This window comes from Acipenser ruthenus, chromosome 29 (genome assembly GCF_902713425.1).
Source record: "Acipenser ruthenus chromosome 29, fAciRut3.2 maternal haplotype, whole genome shotgun sequence".
In the NCBI taxonomy this organism is placed as follows: Eukaryota; Metazoa; Chordata; class Actinopteri; order Acipenseriformes; family Acipenseridae; genus Acipenser; species Acipenser ruthenus.
Window position 1 is genome coordinate 7,957,467 of NC_081217.1, and position 25,884 is coordinate 7,983,350.

Consider the following 25,884-nt stretch of genomic DNA (forward strand, 5'->3'; position numbering starts at 1 on the left):
GTGGATATGTGACGGATTACAGTATATTAGATTAGTTTACTACGCTGAGGTCTGTAGTGTGAAAAGTGTTAAAACAATTGTTATACTTTATGTACTTTACCTATTTATCAACCCACTGTTAGAAAAGGTGAAATAAGTTGTAATAAAGGAACAAAGAAGATAACTTTTTCAGGCCAGCAGAAAGCCCACAACCAAACAGTTTGTAAAGGACTGGCTGATCCTGCAGTTCATTATTATTTGCTTTCTTGGTCAGCAAATAGAGAATACAAACTTTACTGTTCAAACTCAACCCAAATCATTTAGTTTAAAGCAGAGAGAATTCACAGGTGCTGCACCTTTTGGGGTGTTTCTTCTTACGATTTAGCATTTCTGTTTGCAAAGAGTGTAGTTTATGTGTGTTGAGCTCCATGCTACCTTAAAAGTGCCTACAATGGACTTGGGAAGGTGTCCAACAGATTTAATACCGACTCCCAATTTGCATGAAAACGTGTCTAAGATGACTTTCCATTTCTTTTTCCATTGCTCTCACTTTACAAGCTTTGACTGGCTGTGAATTCTAAATTCTTCCCAAAAAAAAAAAAAAAGTTGTTATTCAAACTTTCCACATTTCTGCTCAAGCAGTTTTCCCAAAGCACAGAGTTCTGCCAAATACCACTGTGTTGACTTAAGAATGGGCTCTCTTCACAATACAGATTAAGGGGTCAACACAGTTTTAGTAATATAATTAACCCCTTCCCTCCATCTGTTTGACTGGTTGTGCAAGGCCTTCTACTTCTCGTTACAAACCTTTTCCCAGATGGGGATCCCTGGCGATGTCCTAACGCACCAAATGGCACCATACATTTTAGCAGCGATTTATTAATTCAAGCATGAGAAATCTTTCATAGAAGTCACAGTAGATAGATAAACAGCAACTATAGTAAGAAAATATATGAACGAGAGGAGCCCACTCAGCCCATCTATGCTTGTCCGGTTCCGAATAGCTGATTGATCTCAGAACTTTGTCAAGTTCTACATGAACAACATGACTAGGTAACCTATTCCATACCCTCACCACTCTGTTGAAGTTGTGTCTCCTTCTCTCTGTCCTGTATCTAATGGCACTTGATTAATGTGAGAAGACTCAGAGTGTATTTGTTGAGATGCTGGGACCTAGTCACAAAGCTTTACCTCAGGAGTAACCCCACTGTACATTTCTTCCAATGTAATGACAATGACTGGGTGAATCACACTGTTCAAAATAAAAGCTGCGTTGCGAAGCAGATGCAGATCTTCATTTAATGAAAGTATTTCTCAGAATTCAGCTGCTAAGTTAAGGTTTCAACAGTTTCTTTTCCATAAATTGTACAGCTAGGACCAAGTTTTGCATCACCTAGAATTTTAGGAATGAGGCATAAAAAAACTATATGAACATAATTTTGATATTTTATTTATCTAATCAAAGAATCTACAAAACTATTGCAAAAGTCTGCTGGAAACCATAATAGTAGTACAGTATGTCATGTTCATTTCAAAATGTCACATTTTTCAATTTGTCAGTTTTTCGTTAAGTATATAGAAAACTACAAAGTGGTATGTAATTCAATATGTTAGCGTAACATTATTCAGCAGGTTTCATTCGACTTTATGAAGCTGAATTAGTTAATTCTATATGGCGATGCAAAACTTTTGGCCATAGCTGTATCTGTTTTATAAACAGAATGCTCCACGAATGTTAATCCAGTGTTAAACTTTTATTTCACTCATGAGGTTTGCTGTACACATCCCACTGTTGGTTATTCCGTCTTCATCATTTGTGGAAAAGCTACAGTGCTCCATGAGCGTTCGTGGAGTACCCTCTATGTACTGTATTCATAAAACAGTCTGTGAACAGGACCTGTTGAGTGTGTGTGTGTGTGTGTGTGTGTGTGTGTGAATGCATGAATTCCAGTTGCAGGAAGGTACCACAGGATAATATTGAACTTCCGTGACAAGAATCACACAGAACAGTTTTTTTTTTTTTTTTTTTTTCCCCCAAATACAATGTTTGGTATTTTTAATTTCAGAAATAAAATATTGTATTTCAAAACATTTCAGCATATGCTTCCCCGAAACAAATATTTCTTCATCTAAACTATAGTAACACACACAGAATATTCATGATATTAAAAGGCAGTTTCCAAGGTGAAACAAGAGAAAAAGAAAATAAATAAAGAATTATCTTGAATCCTTTCTGGTAGGTGTCAGGATTGGGGGGTTCATCCTGGAAAAGCACAGTTGGTAGTGTACAGCATATCTTCTTTTTTGTTTTTAGTGGAGAAAAATCTGCCTAAAACGTTGAGAACCGTTGGTCCTCTCTCTGTGCGTTAATGCAAGTGTAGTGTCAAGGCACGATCCCGGAAGTGGAGCTTCTTGCTGCGAGATGCAAAGTAAACGTCAATATGTTTTTTTCGTTATCTTCCGACGTGGGAAACTTCATCTTTACCCAAGAGACCCCGCTGGGTAAAGTCCCTCTGTGAAACAGTCTTTTATTGTGCTGTTTGAGTCCTTCTCTGGAGACAGCCCTGGACAGCAAGTCGGCTGCTAAAGAAGAATTTACTTTCTCTGAGGAATAACAATTAGGAAGGCTTGTCTCCATCTTGTCCCTCCTGCTGCCCTGTCAAATTACTGCCAGGAACTTGTGAGGCTGCTGCTCCTTCCCCTTCTGAAAAATACAAAGGTTCTGCACCATTAATACTCACACACTAACAAAGAGTTTATGCAAGGTCAATATAACTCAGGCTTCATCATTCAAAAAATACGTAACTTTGAATAATTAAAAATAAATACATAAAGTATAAACATCTCGTTGTCAGAATACTGCCAGTATAATATTCCCCAGGTTCATTTTCACCTCCTGGTGGATGTATTTTCATCGCCTAATATCTGCCACACGGTTAACTGGTCTGTGCTTTTTAGGGGATTGGCAATCAATGGCATTTTGGCATTTGACAACAGCATTCAAATAATCCATAGTTTCTTGTGACTCACAGCACTCCAATGTATTTTTGCCACAGATTCCCCACTTATTGTTTAGTCCTTACTATTACGTCAGTCGTTTCCAGTGATTTTGTAAAGATATTCAGTACAACTAAAAATAAACTAGTTCCTAAACATTAATATTATAGCCGGTGCCACTGAAATAAGTTTTGGAATACAATTGCCTTAAACAAAAAAATACATGAGACCAAAGAGCAGTAAGAAACATGGTATTTAATGGCTCTCTTAGAAACACTTTATTCTGAAGCACTAGAAGTTTGTAGAAAGTGGCAGAGAAAAGAAGAACAGCTGTATTGTGTTATCCGCACTCACCTTGAGTCTTCAGCTCCATCTGTGCCAGGTCTTTGGTGACCTCGCTAGCCCCCACTACAGAGCCCTCCACCTCGATATCAGGCACTGCGTTCCTGCGACCAGTCCGATCGCTGGAAATGAAATCTGAATAAGCAGACTCCACCTCCATCATCTCCCAACCACTGCAGACTTCATAACACCTGTTTAACAGAAGGACAGAAAAACAGGGAATCAGGAGTGGACTTTTGAACAAACTAAAAAACAGTCAAATAAGCTGCATGCAGCTGTCGATTACTCAACATGGTACAGTACAGGTGTGTTTTAGTGGATGCAGTTGAAAGAAGCTGCACATCAATTCAACACATCTCCCATTTTTCATTTTCCACCAGCAACACACCAAGGATTTTTTTTTTTACCCCAAGCCAAGAAAATAATACAGTAAAACCAGGGGGGTTGGATAATTGAATTACAACTGTGGAATTGTTTATATGACTTTCTCAATCAAGAAACATCATAAAATAGACATTTATAATCCCTTTACCTTTGAATACATAACATAACAGCATGGCACTGGACTGTACTGTAAATATCAGAGATTGAGAATATCAACTTAACACCATCATAATATATATATTAAAAAAAATAAACTTCCTTCAAAATAGCTTGAAATGTCCCGTCTAACCATCCCACTACTGCTGATTAGTCATAGGCACATGCATAGCAGGATCACGCAGCATGTGCCCCATCCTTTGATTGACATGTAAACAACCTGGGCTGAAAAAGCAGAGCGTGCACAAGGCTATGGAAGAATATAGGAAATCCAAGCGAGTACAATCGCACAAGGTGACACTAAACAAGGCACGCCCTTCCCTTTGAGTAATCGACTACATTTGCAATTCAAAAACAGTGAGGCGCTGCCTGAAACTGCATTACTGGCGTCACTTTAACATTGATATCAACAGTTCTTTTCTGGATATCAAACACAAAACAGAGATATTAAGAATACAATTACTCAAGAATTCTATTCTATTCAGAATATAACCATGGTAAAGTACAGTAAATGCATAGTATAACCATAGGAAAAGCATGGTAAAACTGCAAAAATGCCATGAAAAAACAACTATGGTAAACTTGTATAAAGGCTGTATTAATTAAATACTGTACTACAAAAACCTTAGCAGGATCACTTAAACAAGAAAATAATCTTACCAGTCAAGCACCATCTTTAAAAAGTCAGCTTGCAAAGAATCTGGAACTAAACTGAAATGACACTTCGAATGTTGTTATGAACAGCTCAAAAAGGTACTTACATAGTGTATTACTATATTCACCCGCCCAGCTCAGTGACACACTGTCACAAAGACGGCCAGAGTGGGTGGCGTCAGACCAGATGCAAGAAGTAACAAACAGACAGAGATTTGGGTTTTGGTTAAGCTGAGCGCGTGATTGCGCTCAGCATTTAATACAGAAAATAAAAAGGTTTGCAACAAAACACAGGACACGGCACTTGAGCCAAAATAAACAGACAAACAAAACGGACTACACAGACAGACACGGTGAGCTTCTTTTACTACTTATTTTACTTTTACAATTCCCTCCGTCTCCTAACCCGTTCTCCACTCACCGAACACCAACCCCCAGTGAGTGAAAACATGCAGCTTTTATGCAGTTGTACCGAGATTCGATTGCTAGTCAATCAATCAATTGGAATCTCGGTACAACTGCACGTGAATTAATTAAAGTGCAATTCCCCGTGCTCACATATTACTTTTTACTTGCACGTGATGTGATGTGCCATCCCCGTGTCTAACTACAAATATACAATTTACACACACGTGAAACACAGACCGCTTATATCCCGTGTACCAATGCCTATACACCAACATTTACACACAACACGTAACATATACCATACACAGGGGGGGCACTTTGCCACATATACCCCCCCTTGTGCAACGCACACATGGCCTCAATGGCCACCTCCCCCCTCAGTCCCAAAGTCCCGGAAGAGGGGGAAGCAAGTTGTTTCTGGGGGTGGCCATGGTGGAATGTCTGGCACCCCCCAATTCTTCGTGGCTGGCAGCTCCCTCTTCCGGGGCTTCAGCCACACTATCTGCCGCCGCGAAAGTGCAGCTGGGGGAGCTGGTCTCCTGACCTCCCCCCCCTTCTTTGTGGCCGCCAGCTCCCCTCCGTGGGGCTCCGGCCACCGTGTTGCGACCCGAGGCAAAGCAGAGGCCCCGGCGACCCCAGGCGAAGCAGGACCCTCGACGACCTCAGGCGAAGCAGGATCCCTGGCGACCCCAGGCGACGGCAGCAGCAGCGGACCCTCGGGAGGTGGAGGCAGAGGCAGCTCCTGCTCCTCTCCCTCAGGTGGTGGAGGCAGAGGCAGCTCCTGCTCCTGTCCCTCAGGTGGTGGAGGCAGAGGCAGCTTCTGCTGCTCTCCCTCAGGTGGTGGAGGCAGAGGCAGCTCCTGCTCCTCTCCCTCGGGTGGTGGTGGTGGAGGCAGAGGCAGCTCCTGCTCCTCTCCCTCAGGTGGTGGAGGCAGAGGCAGCTCCTGCTCCTCTCCCTCGGGTGGTGGTGGTGGAGGCAGAGGCAGCTCCTGCTCCTCTCCCTCAGGTGGTGGAGGCAGAGGCAGCTCCTGCTCCTCTCCCTCGGGTGGTGGTGGTGGAGGAAGAGGCAGCTCCTGCTCCTCTCCATCAGGTGGTGGAGGCAGAGGCAGCTCCTGCTCCTCTCCCTCGGGTGGTGGTGGCGCTGCCGGCTCCTCCGACAGCGGGGGTAGGGCTGGTGGCGCGCGTCTCCGCTGGGCTCCCTTCAGCAGCAAAAACAGCGGCTGCTGTGGAGCCTGAGCTTCACGCCCTCGTCCCTCCCAAAAAAAAATAGGGGTTTGGGCCTTCAGCTCCTCCCCTCCGGACACAGGACGCACTGGCTCCTCCCCTCCGGACCTAGGACGCCCCGGCTCCTCCCCTCCGGACCTAGGACGCCCCGGCTCCTCCCTCTCGGGCCGTGGACGCACCGACTCCTCCCTCTCGGGCCGTGGACGCACCGACTCCTCCCTCTCGGGCCGTGGACGCACCGACTCCTCCCTCTCGGGCTGTGGACGTTCGGGCTCCTCCCACTCGGGCTGTGGACGTTCGGGCTCCTCCCGCTTGGGCTGTGGACGCTCAGGCTCCTCCCGCTCAGGCATAGGACGTGGCAGCAAGGGCTCCTCTTCTTCATCCTGCATGGGGCATAGGGCCAACGTGTGCCCATATGCCCCACAGCCAGGGCACCACTCCCCCCATCCCAGTCTTTGGGCCATTGCCTGTAGGGTCCTGTGGACGGAGCAGGGTATGGTGGTGTGGCTAGTTTGGCCACAGTCGAAACACCACAGCCCTGCTTCCGCCTTTCTCCCTTTGCCCTCCTGTGCTCTTCTCCAGCCTCTTCTCCCCATTTCTTCTCCTTTTGTTTTTTTTTGTTTTTTTCCAAAAAAAAACTGCGGTTCCCGCTCTGGCCTGAGCCCTGGAGGCGCTGTCATCCCACTTCTGACACCACGTGTCACAAAGACGGCCAGAGTGGGTGGCGTCAGACCAGATGCAGGAAGTAACAAACAGACAGAGATTTGGGTTTTGGTTAAGCTGAGTGCGTGATTGCGCTCAGCATTTAATACAGAAAATAAAAAGGTTTGCAACAAAACACAGGACACGGCACTTGAGCCAAAATAAACAGACAAACAAAACGGACTACACAGACAGACACGGTGAGCTTCTTTTACTACTTATTTTACTTTTACAATTCCCTCTGTCTCCTAACCCGTTCTCCACTCACCGAACACCAACCCCCAGTGAGTGAAAACATGCAGCTTTTATGCAGTTGTACCGAGATTCGATTGCTAGTCAATCATTCAATTGGAATCTCGGTACAACTGCACGTGAATTAATTAAAGTGCAATTCCCCGTGCTCACATATTACTTTTTACTTGCACGTGATGTGATGTGCCATCCCCGTGTCTAACTACAAATATACAATTTACACACACGTGAAACACAGACCGCTTATATCCCGTGTACCAATGCCTATACACCAACATTTACACACAACACGTATCATATACCATACACAGGGGGGGCACTTTGCCACACACACACAACAGGTTGTTTTGCCCTCCAGCCATTTCGTTCTACACCTGAGCTATTGAAATTCCCTTCAACAGGTTGAGTCAACTCTGTGTGATGACATGCATGCCAGTTACAATGATATCCGAAACTCAACCTGAAAAACATTAACAGGAACTATCAAAGTTACTACCAGAGACCCAATCAAAAAGCAGTATAACATCTTCTCAGCCATGGTTTAAACTAGCTCACACTGTAAGCAGAATCTACCGGGGACTACTGTGCATTTCTGAAGATGAATGTGTGTAATTTATGGTCCATCCAATAACATGGATGATTTATACAAAATGTTGTCTTGTCTTACTATAAGAATAGCCACTTCTGAGTAGAAAATATACTCCAAATTTACCATACCAACACTGTAAAGACTGCTGCCAGAATTTGAAGATATAATAAGAAGCTCACTGTCGATCCAGGACTAGAAAGGTCACTGTTCAGTATGTGCACTGTTAAGTATAACATTGGCTCTTCATTGCTGTCCTTTAGTTCATAAAGGTTTTCAGTTCTGTTAATCCCTGCTGATTGATAGGACATGGTGTACTGCCATGGCCTTGCTGCCAAGATGATCTCATGCATGGTCTGAAGAGGCCATGCACCTTCACCAGCATGGAGTCCATACATCCAAATGCCTGTCTTAAGTAGCAAAGATTCTTCATCATACTGTAGGTCAATTTATTTCTGGAAGCAAGCTATGCACTTTACAGCGCTACTCTCCATGCTCCAACACTTCTGAGACATTAACCATCTTTTACCATTGCTTGCTGGAAAACATGACTTAAAAGGCCAAAGAATGCTCAAAGAGTTGGTCTTGTCCAGGTATCACAGCACTGTGAGTTTCATTAGACAGGCTACGCTTCTTTTGTCACTTGACATTAAGGATTTACTGTAGTCTGTTCTCTGGTCATTCTATGTTCTTTTTCAACATAAACCGACTTGGAATAGGTACTGTTGACAGGCGCAGCGGCGATAGAAATCACAACAAAGTCATGTTGAAAGACTTGCATTGCAATTGGTATAAAGTTTAGAGCTGGTTATGTGTGAAACTATGAAAAAAACATTTCCCTCGCTGGTATAAAGGTCTCAGGTGTATCCACTCGGTGCCTGGTACACTTAAGCAGCCCTAAAGTCATTTAAATAAAACCGGTTGAATCAAGCGGCATAGGGAAAAACAACTGAATGCTCTGAATATCAAGCAATGGATGCTAAAGCCCCTGTTGACAGTACATACTTGGGGTGGGGAGGCAGGAGTTACTGTAGCTTGCTTCTGTCAACAGATGAATTGCCACTTCCAGGGCTTAATAGCATTATTACGATCTATTTTCAGAACACTCAAGAGCTATGCTGTCTTGTTGATGCTCTGCAGCCTGCAAGCCGCCCCCCCACCCCACCCCGCTTAATAAGTAGCTGCGGGTGTATTAGTGTACATTATTTCATCTAAAACCCTAATTATAAAGACAGTAAGTAACGTCAAGGAGTTCCTATTTCTTCTCAGAAATACCAATTGATGTAAAGTGGCACCGCATAATTAGGAGAGCAACATTTTATGCTGGGTGCTTGACAAAAACGTCACATACTGTACCACTTTAACCATTTGAAAATGTGTATGCTAAAATAAATGTTTGGAGAATTTGAAGCTTGCTACTATGAGACAATAAGGAAAGCATGAGAGCTGTATAGCACTTCCTGAGTGCCATGCTGTCTGTACAACAGAAACATCACATGGAAAAAGAATGAGGACTGTTTAAATGCTTTTATTTCTTGGGCAATAACAAAACTTTCAGAAATAATTGATAATTTCCCTCTGCTGCAATTAGTACCACGCCTCACAGGATGACGTAGTGGGAAGCTTGTGTACCAACAGCTACAACTACCTTACAGGAATCAACACAAAGTCATCAGAAGAATGTAAAGAAATATGTGTCAGGGTGACTCTGAACAGAATTGTGGGACACAATTGAATACTGATCAGTTTCCTTTGACTGCAGGCTCAAATTACACTTTTTTTTTGGTTTTAAATTTTATTTAACTCCCTGCTTTATATTTGGAACATTTTCTCTATTCCTGTTGAGATTCAAAAACCCAGCTGTACTACCCTTTCAGGCTTGGCTCCTCCAGTTCATTCCACTGCAAGACTTTCACTATTCATTGTATCTTCATCGAGGTCAACTGAATAAAGAAGGAACAGGGTGGATGAAACTCCTGCAATGGAAGAGAATGGACTGGGAGACTCAAGGATAGCCCTGCTGTGGGTGCATTGTGCTGTGCAAATGGTTTTCAGGAGGAGATGATGGTTCTTCCCTTAATTCAGAATCTGAACTACAAGGCTGCAGATAAATAGAGCATCTTTTTGCTTTGTTTTAAGTGACATGGTCTGGATGCAGCAAGACTCACTGCTGTGAGCCTGAACTGCAACACAAAGCAATTTCATCAATAGCATTGTTTCTGAAATAGCTGCAACGTAATGTAAAAAATGCAAAGAACCCAGAAATTCAACAGATATGTAAGAAAAGTTGGTTAGCATTTTAAATCCAAAACTGCGAAGACTCAGATTGAAAAGAGATTACATTTCAGTGGATCTATTCATTATAACCAGCTATTTAGAGAACAAAAAAAGGTCACAAAACCCACATGACTCCAATGCACTCCTCTAAACAGAGAAGCTTAAATATATACTACCACGAAATCAAATGAAAAAGTATATTTGGTGCAATCACACAAGACGAGACCCAGCTGATATCATTAGAAAACACATTTTTTTCATCCAAAACAAGTCCAGCCATTTTAATAATGTCACATTTGGTTCTTCAATAAATGTCTTATTTATTATACTTGGCAGGCTGTTCTCCTTTGCAAAATATTTATGTGAGCTATAAACAATCTCTCTCAGCGTGATTTAAGGCTTGAGAGTTTCATTCTTTGATCTGCATGTGTATTTCCAGTGGGTGCTTGTAATCTGTCACTGCAAATACTTCTCTTAAAAAACAAGAAGAAGAAAATCCATACAAGGATGAAGTTTTTGTACGGTACTAAGCCAGCAGCTGCTAGCTAGGCACACTCCCCCGTAATGGTCTCATGTTATGAAATATGTATGGCTGTGCCTCCGACAGTCAGTTTCATTTGCACAGCGTCTGAGGTCATTCAGTGCTTCCTACGATCGATGCAATCCAGGGGGATTCCCTGGTGCTGTAAAATGCTCTAAAAAGTCCACCTGTGACTGATCTCGGTGGGTCGATCAAAATAACTACCACTACTGAAAACCTTTTCAATGCAACAGATCAATGTGATGATGCAGAAGCATGAAGTGAGTCGGTACAATCACAAGCACTGGGGATCGGTGTATAAAAACACTTAACTGTTTGAACAGCCAAACAAACTGTAGGCAATTAAATTGAAGCTTTTCCTCTTACAAGCTAAAAAGCCCAATTACAGCAGTCAGTCAATAAAGAAAGAAAGAAAGAAAGAAAGACAGGGACTCCTGTTTATCTTGTCGTATTTTTCATAAAGACCCCGAAACATGAGTTGTAACTTTAATTACACGACAGGATTTCATATTATTTTGTATGGCCATAAGACAATGTACGAATGAGAGGAGGCCATTGGAGCCACCAAGGCTCTTCATTAGTTACAAAACAGAACCAACAAAGCCCTTGATATTTACAGGCTATCCCAAGTGCATGTTTATACTGAAACCAGATCTGTCTTGCATTATCCAATGCTCTTGTGTAAGGCATCAACGAGTACTCTTGCAACAAGACAGTACGGGAAAGTCCTCAAATTCTGAAACACTTCAAAGCAAGCAAGAGGATCCTGAAACCTCCACTGGATATCTGTGTATCTCTCCGTTCTCACTTACTTCTGTTCACAAAGATAATCATATTTAGCAATATTCCTCTATATGGGTCAAATCCTCTTACCCCTCTTGAAATAGGGTTTGAACACTTTTCTACATTACAAGATACTTTCAGAGTATTTTCTAGATGCTAATTGACAAAAAAAGATGAACTAGAATTGGAGGACGCCTTCTCCGTTGCATCTGGCATTTGAAAATGACTGTCATTTAACCGTATCATGCCCAGCTTTATTTTTCTCAGTCATAGTGCCAAACTATACAGACACTGGTGCAATTTACAGAGGGGGTCAGGGAGACTAACTACTCAATTCTTCACAGAGTAGGAAACACAATCTATTTGTTTGAATGTCATCTATAAAGGAGTTTTACTTCAAACACCAAACACCACAAATAATTCTCATTAGTTTCTGTTTTACTATTGTCATATGTGTATTAACATTGTCGTATTAACGACAAGTAACGGACCCTCATTTCAGGGAGTTTCCATGTTTTCAGGTGGGAATTCAATATCCGTGAGGTCCAATGAATCCACTTTCCTGCCACAGATCTACCCACCATTGGTTAATGCCGTTCTTGTGTAGCCGCTACAGCATTAAGACACACTCAAGTTACAAATCTCCCTCTCAACTTGCCTTTGTATGAGGAGAGACCCTTCACTGATACAGAAAATAAATGCTTCTTTATAGAGTTATAAAGAGGATCCTCAGAAGAGGCAAGGTTTGATAAACAGCCAACACAATATGATCTCTTTCTTTGTAACTGGAACATGGACTGAATTTATAAACATAAGTGACGCTCCAATGGGAATATTTGCTTTCACTGCTATACACTGAATAGTATTGGTTTTAATGTATCTAGACCTCTAATGAGGGTGTATTTAAAGTATTAAAATACAGATTATAGTTCAGCTCAGCTTGTAGTACTGGTAGCTATTAAGCTAATGTTCCTTTTCTCTCATTCACATTTTGTGTTAGACAAAAAAAAAAGATAAGTTGACCCATCAATGTCACAATTAAATGCTAATGCACAACAACTCATTTATAATCATACAAAACAGAATAACCTAGTTTCCTACATTATATTAAACTTATCCTATAACGACTATACATTGGGCAAAGCGGACATGTGCGAAAACAAAATGATGCAACAATCGCTTTTAAAGCAAAGTTGTTGTTGTTTTTTCCACAAATTTACAAAACCTAGTTCGCCCGGACTATTACATGAACCCACTTCAGCAAAAAGGAAATAAAGTATGAAAAAAAAAAAAAAAAAAAACACTGGTCAGCTTACTGTAGATCTGAAGAAATCACATCAGCAACAGCACTACTCACCAAAATTCAGACCCCAGTTCCTCAACGCACAGTGAATAATAAATAAATAACGAATCCTCTCTTCAGTCCCTTAAACCTACTTTTTACCGTTTCATTAGAATACCTTACATTTGAGAAGCCCCGCTGGCTAGCTCTCTGGTTGGGTTGGGTTCGCTCTAGCTAGCCTTCACTAAGTGCCTAGTTTCACATGAAGTCAGCAGCTGCTTGTTTCACCACCAACGTACTTCAAGCACAAGGGGGGTTTATTTCCTTTCCTCAAGTAGCATTGTTGTTCAGTACAGATCCTGCATTGGAATGTTTTTTTCCTTTATTGAAACCTGGTCACATGTTGCCTCTGATATCCTCCCATTTGCAGGCTGCAGACTCACCACAAATGAAGACTCCCACTGAAAACAAATCCCTCCTTCACCTGTTGCGGTATCTCATCAAACATCTGTTAAACTGGGCAGGGCGACACACCACGCATGCATATTCACAGCTTATTTATACATAAGGGCAGCCCCCTTGTAATTTGAAGTACTGTGGGTGTTTTTTTAGCAGCTTGTGTTTGCAGTTGGAGAAGGGTGGGGAAATATGGAATTCATGCCGCTCACATCAGATACTAAATGCAGGAAAAATGATTAATGACAATCATTTTCTCATATTTTTCTCTGAAAGTCTTCTGAACAGCAGTCACCTTACCACTACAGCCATTTACAAGTACTGAATTATTTCTCATAAAAAATAATAATGTCATCGATATGTCAGTAACAAGTATCCTTCGCCATAGCTGTTCACACACAATTAAGCCACCAATAACATGAAGCAACATGACAAACATCAATGCTGTGACCCAGTGTTCATTACAATTGGAGAGGCAGTTCCAGATATGCAGAACTCTAACTAAAGCGTACCATATAGATACACAGAGACCTCTGCAACATCCCTGTTGCTGGGTGTATGCATGCCCAGCAGGGATAATAATAATGCAATAAAGGTGAATAACAATGAAGGTCTGCTCTCACTCTTCCAGACAGATGATGAAGCAGAAGTCGCTGGATAAAAAGCAGAGCTTCAGAGACTGCTGAGCTTTACAAATACTTAAAACGTACAGTATTAGAAGTTTAGTTTACTAAATCTAAATACCGTAGCTGGGTGAATTAAACCAGACTGCAAAAGAGACAGTTTTGGTATGCTTGTGCTCATTAACTATGTCATGGTTAAACACATCCATTTTGCAGCATTGTGACAGTAGTTGCTTCTTCCAAACACTATAGATTGCCTTTTGCAGCCTTTCCAATCCCATTAAGAAGCTTGAATGTGATATTGAAAAGAGTTATACTGGGCAGCTCAGTGAGTCATACAGTACATGGCTCCAGACTAGAGCCATACATTGGACAGCCCTGCTCTAATAACAGTTTTCAGATTGAGAAGAAGCTGCAGAGTTTCTTTTATTGGCCCAATAGAACAGACACAAAGAAACTTTTCTTCAAGCAACAATGGTTTTAAACCCTTTAAAAAGACCTCTCTTGATAAAACCATATACTGTAAAGGGTTAAGTATCGAGACATGCAGGCCGATTTAAAATTCACGGTCCAGCATTTGTTTATTTTAGTAGACATTTGCTTAAGTGAACCGAGGACAAAATGCACCGGAAAAACACATTTAAATTGCTGAGTCATCTAGCCTTGATAATTTGGTTATGACTGAAGCACCTGTACTGTTTAATTCTTGGTAGTTTCATATTGCAAATGTGTATCTTGATAGTGTCTTTATATATACAGTATATATATATATATATATGGTGGTGTACATGGGTTGTTCATTTGAACAACCTATATACACCACCAGAACAAGCTACAGCTAGATTTTTTTTTTAGATCATTTTACTGTATTAGAGAATCCACCTGGATTTTATCAGCCGCTTATTTTAAGGGGTAATCCTGGGGTAACCACGGATAGGTGGTTGATGCAATGCAGGGTGATTCCCCAGTGCTGGAAAATGCTCTAAGATACAGCTGTTGCTTATGCCGACCGGGTACAGGTTGGTCAAATCGACCCTTTGGTTTGTAAAGGGAAATGTTTCCTAACAAAGCCTTCTCAGTTGTCTAATGTATTGTTTTACAGCTGTCATTGACTAAATGAAAACCGATCCGATAGGTATGCTAAGGTGACTGCCTGCATCACACTTTGTCTGGCTCTTTTCTTGCTGGTATTTTATTAATTCGATATGAATGCCATTGACCGTAATGCGACTGCAATATGATCGCCTTTTGGTCCTGCGCTCAGTTATGTGTGTGTGTGTGCATGACCTTACAAGGTTTAAAACAAACTGCATTCCTTATTGCTGTTATTCTTTTGGGTCTGAGCTTCAGAAAAATGTTTGGCTAATAAGCACTACTCGGAAATAAATAAACTGTTCCCTCCTACAGTTAAGTTGTAACAGAAAATGTGCCTTTGCTTTAAAAAGAAGGTTCGATCTGTCCCTAAATATATAACAAATTATACAAAAAACATTTTTCATCTTTCTGGTGGCTCTAATTTTGTATGTACAGCTGTGGCGTGGCGATGTATGTTATTCACTGCGTTCATTTTTTTTTTCTTAGAAAGCAGAACTTCCCTTTTGTTCACATCCCTGGTTTAACTGCACTGCCAATCAAGAAGCTAGGCTGTCCCACTGTGGCTGAAACTGATGCACTTACCCTTATAAACATCAAATAAGCTATATATATAAATGGTTTGTCTATTTTCTACCATGTAATGTTATGCTTTTCACTACTGGCTCAAAATGGATCTACTTTAATACGGAAATTGAAATTAAAAAAAGGTTAATTAAAGGCAATGCATGATGCTGTACACACAGCTCCTCTCCTTGCTGCCCGTCAGACCAGGCCATCTGCAAGGGTGTAAAATAGCAGGGTCTCTGTAAATTAATAGGAAGGATGCTGTCGGACAGCTTACAGCTGAAGTATGAGATCACCGCTGCTGTTTGATAGATGACTCAAAGGGATTTTCTCTGAGGAAGTTCTTCAGAATCCAGTAAACTCCTGTTCTTACTCAGCTGGCTAGCTTTCTAATACCTCTGTAACAACTGCAATATTAGAACAAAAATGACAGGAATTGGCATCTCAGCCCATTGAATTAAATGGAAAGGCCAGCTCTGCAGTCGAGAGGAAAGTATGTGTCTTATGCTGATGTCAGTATTATTAACTCATCAGCCGCTAGAAGGAGATCCATTACATTCTCTATTTCAACCTGATTGGGGGAGGGATTATCTCCCGTAGCGCGCCACTGTATATGGCATCTCAGCCCATTGAATTGCATGGAAAGACAAGGGCTGGATACAAACCTCTAACCCCACAGTTCAAAGATGAATGTCTTAACATTGAAATAAAAAAATAAAAAAAAGCTTTTCAGTTGAGAGGTATACTGATGTCAGTATTATTAACTCATCAGCCACTGTGTTAAAAAAAATCTGAATTTTTCTTCCAAGAAAGTTTCAGTCACAATGGGTAAGACAGCAGACCTGACATACTTTGACAGTAGATTCTCAGTAGCCAGGTGCTTCTGTTTCCAAGACTAGCAGTCTGACTATGGGCGATGCTGGAAAAATAGGCAGTAATTGAGAATTGGTCACATATCCCTCCAAAACAAAACTTAGAACACCATGAATAACCCAAGCTACCCATGTTGTCCAAACACCCGATTGACAGTGTTGTGGCAGGCGCTTTTGTTTTGTTTAGTAGATTTCCATTTTATAAATATTTTTATGATGTTTACAGACCGAGTCATGTGCTCAACAGGGTTCGCCAAATCTCGGTGCCACTGCTCTGAGAAAAGTCAACAAAATACCCTGGGAAAGTCGAATATGATTTACCACTTTATTTATATATATATATACACACACACACACACACACACACTGTATATTGTTTACTCCTCCATAACCTTGAAACACGTTTTAACACATGGACTCCCTTCTCTCCATCTGTTTTATATTTAGCACCACTAAGCGCCTGATGGATAGCCAAGTCAGCTGATCACCCATTTGCTGGCTTTACCAACAACAACAATAAAGTCTCTTATTAAATCCAGAGCAATTTGTCCTTTCCTAATGCTTTCCACCAAACGAGCAGGAACCCAAACCATAAGACTAGACCAAGTAAGGCTTCCTGACACTGATTAATCTGCAACTCATACTGGCAGTTAAAATCAGAAACTAAATGGGGGAGCGTCTTCATCAGAGTAATGCTTTAGACTGTGTGCTATTATCTTATGAATCTTATGACCACGTAGTTCTGAATTGCGTACAGGCTGGCCTGCAGGCGCCCGGCCAGCCACAGGAGTCGCTGGTATGCGGTGAGATAAGGACTCTCCAGCTGACCTAACCCCTACCCCACCCAGGCAGCGCGTGGTCAACTGTGTGCCGCCCCCCTGCGAACTCCCATCCACGGTCGGCAGTGGCACAGCTTGGATTCAAACCAGCGATCTCCATCCTGCACTCCGGGCGGAGTGTCTTTACCAAATGCATCACTCGGGATCCCGGAAATTAACAGTTTATAGAAATTGGGCAAGCAGTACTTAAGACAGACAAATTAATGTACAGACAGAACCCCCCTCCACATATCTCCAGAATCTAATAATCTTAATACCAAATGTAATCACAAATAAGCGTTTTTTCATATGTGTGACCGACATACAGACAGACATAAAACTGCCTACACTACAGCATATCCCCAGCGACTTGGATTTCATTCCCTGTGCGGGATAAAATAGGAGGAAGGAGAGTCAACTAGGAGGATAGATATTCTAGTATTGTGATTTTAGCTTCTTTATTCCAAAAGGACAATTAGTCATAGGCTGAGCTATTAATTACTGTTATTACTCAGACAGGGAAGAAAAATAATTGCATCTCGTTGAAATTAAAGACCGTGCCATGAACAAGGCTGCAGGCATTTTTGTTCTGAACCAATTTAAAAAGGAAAAAAAACAGTTGGCAAACTTTGTTCTACATTCAGTAACTACTACAAATTCTAAATAAACACAGTCATGGAAAATGGTCAGGATTAACACTTCCCATGTGTTTTTCAGTCAAGTACCATATTCTGAGTGGGCATAACTGTTTAGGAAAAGGTTGCTTTTATATAGGTTATTGCGTAAAGATTTTAAAGGTTTTAAAACACTTTTTTCTCACCACATACTCGCACGAGCAGCATTATTAAAGACCATAAGGGTTTTGCTTTTAATACTTTAATTTACTATTTCAAATCCAACACTTCAGATGTCAATTCCACTCCAATGGACTAGCAGCAATCAAATCATGTGACCGAAACAGTACGCTATTAGGTTCCAGGAAGCAATAATAATGTAATATTTTTGAATATACAGTATATTCATCACTTTGAAGAGGAACCTGCGATCAGGTTGTTCACACTAATTGGAAGTATGAAAAGTGATGTTAAAGTCTTGATTAGCTCTCAAAAAAAAAGGGGGTTTCCTAATTCCTTATTCTCTATTCAATAAGGAAAAAGGAAATATATTATAAATATAATACTTCCTTATTCCTTACCCAACCCGAATTGGGAAAAAAGGAAACAAACAACTCTTACTTCCTTATTCAAGCTGAATAGGGAAATTGTTTTCTTGCATATTAGACACATCCATGGTCAGTGCTGCAGATAAAACCTTATATCCGAGGCATAAAAAGACTAGCTGCCACCAGCACTAAAGGCTTTGCCCATTTTCTTCGAAGCATGGCCCCTCAAAAAACGTTATTTATTTAAAAAAGAATGTTCCTATTCATTTCAATGTAAAATAAGACCAAATACATTACGTGTGTGTGTGTGTGTGTGTGTGTGCTTTAAAGGATGCATCAATCTCTTTGAAAACATCTGCATTTATTAAACTGAATACAGATTAATTTTAAACATGAACATTTGCAGTAAGGGCAGTGCATTCCAGTGGTGAAGAAATGAAAGACTGAAAGTACCAGTATGTAAGTGAAAGTCTGTATGATGAATCTGCTCAATCCCAATGTGTTTAATGAGCTCTAACAGTCCCTGCTAAAAATATGATTAGAGAGATATATTGGCAAGGAGACATTTTAATGAAGTGGTACTGGCTGATTTGTGAGGTTCCTCGATTAATGTTTTCTTTGTATCGGATCACATGAAGCCTATCGTAATAATCAATCCAGTCAGCAGTCACTTTGGGGTTTTACAATCTGTTTTTACCTCTTATTACTTTATCTGTTGGTTCATCGCTGCTTTTACCTCAATTCAGGATATATGAACATATTTCAAATACAACACATTAGATAAAGTGTGGTGTCCTGGTAATGTATATGGTCTGATTGCTACTGGACAATCTTAGGGAGCTGAACCAAGGCAATAAAGACCTTGCATCTCTCAGAATTCTGTGTGGGTCTTATTTAACATTTTAGACAGTTTCACAGATTTTTTTATTTTTTAAACTTCAACAAAAGTCACTTCCTATATTGTAACTTATTATTTCAGACTAAAACTTTTATTGGCCAATCTGAACCTAAACTTGGCTTTGACCTTGAATGTCCTAATCTGTATCTCTGCTCCCAAGCCAAATATTTTGGCTCATAAATTAAAAAAAACCTAAGATAAGAAAACAAGGAAACAGTGGTTGTCTAAATGGCTTCAAATATTTCTGAAAATTTGAATACTCTTTTCCAAACCAGCTGGTAAATAGTTTTATCCTCTATCCCACATGGCAGCTTTGCTAGAGCCACAATTTACAGAACTTGTGGCCTGGGTTCCTATGTTGTCTCTAATCTAAACAGTATCAACAGTCAACAGGAAACAGATGGCCTCAGAATGGAATGTTAATGACCTTTCATACCAACAGCTGGATCATATTAACCGCCCCATGGTTCCTCTATTGAAAAAATATATATTATGAAGCCACAAACAGCTGAAAACAATCCTACGCTGTTGCTGATAACAGAAGCAGCAAAACAAAAAAAAACATTGTCACAGATAAATCTCAGAAAAGGATTGATTTTCTGGCATCGATTATCTTTGTCTCAAAATCATAATACTGTATTGTGCGGTGCTTGACAATCTGAACTAACTTCTGACAGAAACAATTTGTTTTAGTGCCTCGTGATGGGTTGAACTCAACAATATGACTTCATCTAAATAGGTTTAAGTGCAGCAGAGTGTTTTTGTTTTAAGTTAGTTCAAGTTACTGTGCTTCTTTGGGTACAGTGTGTAGATTAGAGGCTAAGGCATTCTTAGTATCCCTCCTGGAGGATGAGAAATTCTCTGCGACGGTGATACAGTGGAAGCAGTCGTTCATACCCATGTCACTCTTTATATTTTTTCTCTGGTGTATATCTTGAAAACCCTTTATCCAAATGTGATGAAACTTGGTAATAACATTATTTAGCATAAGTCATCGAGTGCATTAGATTGTGGGGATACATGGGGGTGTTATCCCACATACTTTAAATCAGTCCTTTTATTATACTTGATTCTTAATTCTTACACCTCATTTGATTACAAGTCTTAACTACCAATTACCTAACTGTCTTAACTATGCATTACCATTTATTATTCAATACTATTTTGTAAGCACTGTTAGTTTACTGGTCAATACTTTTTGTTTGGACAGAAGGAATCTTAACCAGGCGCTCCAGTATGTGCTATAAATCCTAGCATTGTTTATAAACAGCAGACACACATTTAGTAACTACACACCCAGAAGCTGACAACAACCATACACAATTACTTCCAGATGAAAACAAGAGCCATACATGGCAAAAGTGCACAGCATGCTGTAATTCTATTACACAAAGGTTGTGAGTCTTCACTACTGCATGCAACAACAAAACAAATACAAAGAATTTTGATTCCAAAATAAATGAAGTATTGTACAACAGTTATGGGCTTAAATGTGTAACGTGCAGTAAGATATGGACATTTTTGTTCAATTCAAATAAAAAAAAAAATTTGGACGTGTACTGTAGTGCCTTAAGATTGTAAAAGTTTAAATGTGAAATTGTTAAACTAAAATAGAGATTCTAAGCAGCACTGGATTTGGCAAAACATTTTTACAAAACGTTTTATGAGGATATACAGTCTGTCATCACTTATCTTAGTACTTTGTACAACCAAATGTCTAACAATTTAAAATAAATCTTATTTTAGTGTTCTTTTTAATGGCTTGAGACTATACTTTAGACACACAGTGTAAAGAATATAAAATACTAAAATGTGTTTAAACCTATTGCATAAAATGTAGGCTCAATTCTTAAACAACCGGTTAACAGTCAAAATACTGTATTTTAATATGGTCTGTCAATGTATGACTATATAAATACAATTCCATTTGCACAAAGGGTTAATCTATTACATTTCCAGATTTGCATACAAGTTACAAATATTGGCCTGTTCTAGAACAGTTTTACCATGAACCATGAACCATGAACATCTCTTCTTTCAAAGCACTGCTGTATGTAATATGACAAAGAGATAGTTCCTAGTTGAATCATGTATGATTTAAGGAATTTAAGAACTGCAGTGATGCAAGTGTCATCTTGTTTACTAGAATATAAAGATGTCATTCAACTAAAAACTCGTCAGACAGTGCCTCTCCTGATGTCAAACAAAACAATGCCTTTGAAGGAAACATGTCTGGCCTGAATTTCTCAATTTCATATGAAAAACAAGTTACCTGTTTAACACCCCTTACAGAACTGCTAAAACAGGCTATCTAAAGCAAGTATGAAACCTGACCATTTTAAATGGGATACTCTGCTAATTTAACTCCTTTCATTCAGTATCCTCTATTTACTGTATATTGTTTTAGTTCAAAGGTTGCTTAAAACAAAGCAGTTAGTAGCTCTGCTGGTTGAGTAGATATTGAAAACGGATGAATTCATGTGAATTGATTGAGAAAAAATGGAGTTGACTGTAATTCAAATAAATAATCGATCAAATGTATCAACTTGTATGCCTTCATGCAAGATTAGCACAAAATACAGCACACCATCAACAATGTAATTAAGTATGATTAGCCAAAATGGATTATTCCACTTTGAATAATCAATCAATGTAATTCAGCCAAGTCATTATGAAACACTGCAATTACTCTGTGATGAGGATGAGGCCAAAAATGTTCAAACAAACACAGACATTAGAGTGTTTAAATAAAGTTTCAGTTAAAGCTTTATATATTGTGCCAAATATCCCTAGTTAAAGGTGTAATGACTTTTTCTACAATGATTATTTACATTCCAATGTTCACCTGTTACATTAATCTGAACCAGACCTCCTTTTTTTTTGTACTTGACTTTAGGCCCAAATTTCAAAGTGATTCTCCAGTCTTTAACTTGCTAAGTGGACGATTTCATCAACTTATACCTTGCCAGCTGGATTGTATTAGTACACTTTACAGCACTGGGGAGTCCCCCACCTGTGTGTGCTTATTCCAGGATTACCCTGAAAACAGGTGCTCAATACAATCCACAGGGATTCTCCGGCACAGTGATATGCTCTCGTAAAACCCAGCTGTGATTTATCCTGCTAGATAAAAAACAATCCCAAAGTAGCTTTACGGAGTATCCTATGATAACAAGTGAAATAGTTTCAGTGTCTTACACTAGATAATAATAATAACTGGGCAGTATTCCAGTTTAGTGGTACCACTGTTTTGAGTGGAATTTCAAACAACTGGGTAATATAATTAAAGGGGTTATTTTAATGATCTAAACAATGGCAGATTGACATACCTCCCTCTAATACAGGTATAACTGTATATTATTTTAGAATTTGGAAACTGTTTAGATCATTCAAATGAGACCTCAGGTGTCTCCAGTAATTTGAAGTTGTTTCTTTCTCATTTTTAAAACAGGGTCTCAAAAATATAGGCGTTAACAAAAGGTAAAGCCTTTAAAAACATGACCCTTCTTTACCAAATGCAAACTAAGATTTGTCATCCCGTTTAAGAACAACTACTAATAATGTAATTATTTTGAAAAAGTGCCGCTCCACTGTATGTTTTCTGTGTTTTAGACAAGCTTTTCTTTTAGGTCAGTCATATTCATTTTTCATCACTTCGGGCTCCCTCTTATGTCTCTCCCACAGATCATTAAGTGACACTCGGCTATTCCATGAGACTGTCTGGCCCACAGCCAGCACAATACATCAGAGGTACTGCAGCGGGAGAGGGGAGTGCTTTCTACACAGCTACATCCACACTCCACTCAAAAGGTCCTGATTGCAATGTATTTCAAGTGCATTGGCAGCCCACTTCCAGTAATGTTTCGTTTTTTTGTTTGTAAGCACTTTCTTTATTTCCCAACTGAGCTTTTCAGGCGCTATGCTTAACTCTTTCCACCCTGTGAATACCTGCAAGTGTATTTGGAGTTACACATCTTTCACAGAAAATAGGCTTGTCTTTAATTGATCTAAACATTTAAAATATCAAAAAAAGCTCTGCGGTTTTCTTTACACTTACAAGTCTGCCCTGAGCTGTCTTAGGGTGAATGTGCATTGCTTGTTCTCTGACAAATGACTGGAAATCCCATTTTACGGTTAACACAGGTCCTTATTTGGACATTTACAAAACATATACACAATTGTTTTCTTTCTGATTAGCTACAGCCTCGTGGCCTATACAGAGAAACACCGGCAGCGGCCCATGCACGAATTGACGTAATTTTCAAATAAAATTGCAGGACCTAGGCAGGATTACATTTGGACTACACGCTAGCACACTGTTCAGGAAGTGTCAGAAACATTCGTTTGCTTAACTCTTATCATGCTTGCTACTCTCATGTCAAGAAAACCATGTCCAATAGCCAGAAAGAGGAGTAAGTAAAACTATTATCACATCCAAAACTAGAGAGCTGTGGTTTTATAAAAATGCACATTCATTGTAATGTAAATCCAAACAGCTGGTCATTACAAGACGTCAACTGAGCTAAACCAGTGGTACTTAAGTGTGGCTCTTTTAGGCCATTCCAATGCAGTACCTTGTTCCAACCAGGTACTTAAACTTCAATGAACACCAAGATTCAATGCAATTAAAATATCTAGTTAGAACAAGGATCTGTACTACTCAGGTCAATAACTAAAGACATTATTGAAAAACTGCGGGTCTTGGACTGGAATGGATTTGAAAGAGACAAAAGCATGTACCACTGAACCTGAATATACCTGCATCAGTAGGAGGTTATGAATGTTAACTGCAAGTACCACTAGCCCTCTACCCTTGCACACACTTTGATGTTTATGTAGTTTTCAAAGCACACAGATAATTGTCATAGTATAATTCGCTCCAGTTTCTTTACCCCTCTACAAACAACAATTGGGAATCAGTTTCAGATTTATGATTAAGTATGAAAGGTGATCAGAACTATCTTAAATGGGAAGTGATTTCTGCTAACACAAGTCAGCATTCTCTTTGTCTCTAGATGGTTTACAGCTGGGGAGTCTGAATTGCAGAAGCACAAACAGCAGTGCCAGCTCATTCTTTGGGGGCGGCTTGTTCTGTCAGAACTACTTCTTTATTTCCATTGCTGCTTTCATTAGTTGTGCTCTTCCCACACATATTTCTTCTTTGGAATTAGAAACTAACAAGGTCATTACACGCCACATTAGATACTGCAATGTGTGACTCCAGCAACACCACTTCAGATTGCAAAAATACATCTCCTAGTAATGTAGCAGCTGCAGAGCTGGTGCATTAAACCAACTACAAGCCTAGAAAATGTGTACAAATATTCTGATCTGCAGCCATTTAAATTACACTTACACCTAACATTAGCCGAGATATGTAATACCAGACAATGTTTGTTGTTAGATTATTTTTTTTAACTTCAAATCCACACGCAACATAAATGAATAAACAGCAGAGAGTTTAATAAGCATCCCTCGATTTGGCTGTGCTCAAGCAGGAGTAAAGGGGAGGAATGGTCGCACATCCCTCCAGATCAATTGAAACACTGTGCAGACGGGTCTCTTGAATCAGTGACATATTGGCTGCACACCCTATTGATCACTATAGCTTGGGCTGCACTGTACAATTTGTACATTACTAGATATACGATATAAAACCAATGTACACTGTCATTCTGCCATCTTGAGGCCAACAATATATTGCAGATACGCCTTTATTTACTGTAGCCAATTATATGATGCATTTTTATTTATTTTTTAATTAAAAAAAAAAAACTTTGCCACTCTTCTGTTTTGCGCAAGATCCAATAAGTTGACAATATTTGTTTACCAAAAATGTCATCAAAGCACGATATTGATTACCATTAGCAAATTTTTGTCAGTGTTTTCCTTTTTAACTAAAAGGGCGGAGAGGGAGTTACAGAATACTGTTTTTTTTTTTTTCTCTACAGTAACTTCATATTGATTAGATTAAGATCTGGTACATACTTAAAGCTCCCATTATATATAAAAAAAATCTAAAAAAGAAAAAAGAAAACAAAAAAAGATAAACCACTCTTAAAATCGTGCGACCCAATATCACATTGTATTGCCTCTATGATTTATGAAAGTAGTACCATATTGAATGAATATAGGCCCTTGCGTGTATTTTTGTGCAGCGACATATTCTGAAACGTCAACATTTTTGGGGATTTCCATGGATATATTATTTCATATATTTACATTAGAATTTCAACAACATTACAATGGAAAAACAACGTCGCATTGAGCTAGCACACAAACAAACCGACTTATTTTGTGGTCTAAAAACAAACTTCTCGCTATTCAATACAATTCAGTACAATGCAGTCTTAACAAAAAACGAAACCCACGACCTGCAAACGACTTGATTTGTATTCAAGTCCGAGCACCGCACGCACAGAAAGAACCTTATTTCAATTGATCACTTACGGGCTTGTCAGTCGTTTTATTCGGAATGGTTTATAGACAATGCAGGAACCCGATACACTGTTGCACTGCTTTGCCCTGAACCAGAAATAATCATGTCTGCATGAAATGCTCGTTTGATTCATAGACACTTGTATACATTTATTTTACACAATAAGCAAGATAAGATTTGGATTTCCTCCACTAACCTTGACTGGTTTAATCTTGTGTTTTCTGTGTCCACTGGCTATAGTATATTTGAAAAATGTTCAACTTCCCTTCCTTCTTGGGCAACATCTGGGATCAGTTTTCAGCAGCTCCCGGGTGGATACTGAAAGAAAGCCGTCCTCTGTGGGCGGGGCTCGTTACTCTGGAAACCTTTATAAACAATAGGGGGCGACAGG

At 39.8% G+C, this 25,884-nt stretch overlaps 1 protein-coding gene across 5 annotated transcripts; it reads right to left on the minus strand.

Moving 5' to 3' along the window:
- Positions 1-1,744: 1,744 nt before the first annotated feature.
- LOC117428832 (cAMP-dependent protein kinase inhibitor gamma-like) lies at positions 1,745-25,838 on the minus strand. 5 transcript variants are annotated; one of them, XM_059003898.1, is made up of 3 exons: positions 25,690-25,838; positions 3,331-3,509; positions 1,745-2,683 (listed from the first exon to the last, which is right to left on the minus strand). In XM_059003898.1, exons 2-3 carry the CDS (start codon positions 3,479-3,481, stop codon positions 2,598-2,600), a joined length of 237 nt encoding a protein of 78 aa, XP_058859881.1. In that variant the 5' UTR covers positions 3,482-3,509; positions 25,690-25,838; the 3' UTR covers positions 1,745-2,597. The 5 variants fall into 5 exon arrangements, with proteins under 5 accessions (XP_058859881.1, XP_058859879.1, XP_058859880.1 ...); XM_059003896.1 differs by lacking the exon at positions 25,690-25,838 and adding an exon at positions 25,505-25,527; XM_059003897.1 differs by lacking the exon at positions 25,690-25,838 and adding an exon at positions 12,750-12,920.
- Between the last annotated feature and the right edge of the window lie 46 nt (positions 25,839-25,884).

Excerpts from the sequence above, each read along its gene's own strand:
- LOC117428832 (XM_034047800.3), bottom strand. Across the intron at positions 2,684-3,330 it reads GATGGAGCTGAAGACTCAAG|AAGGGGAAGGAGCAGCAGCC; the intron begins GTGAGTGCGGAT and ends TGTATTTTTCAG.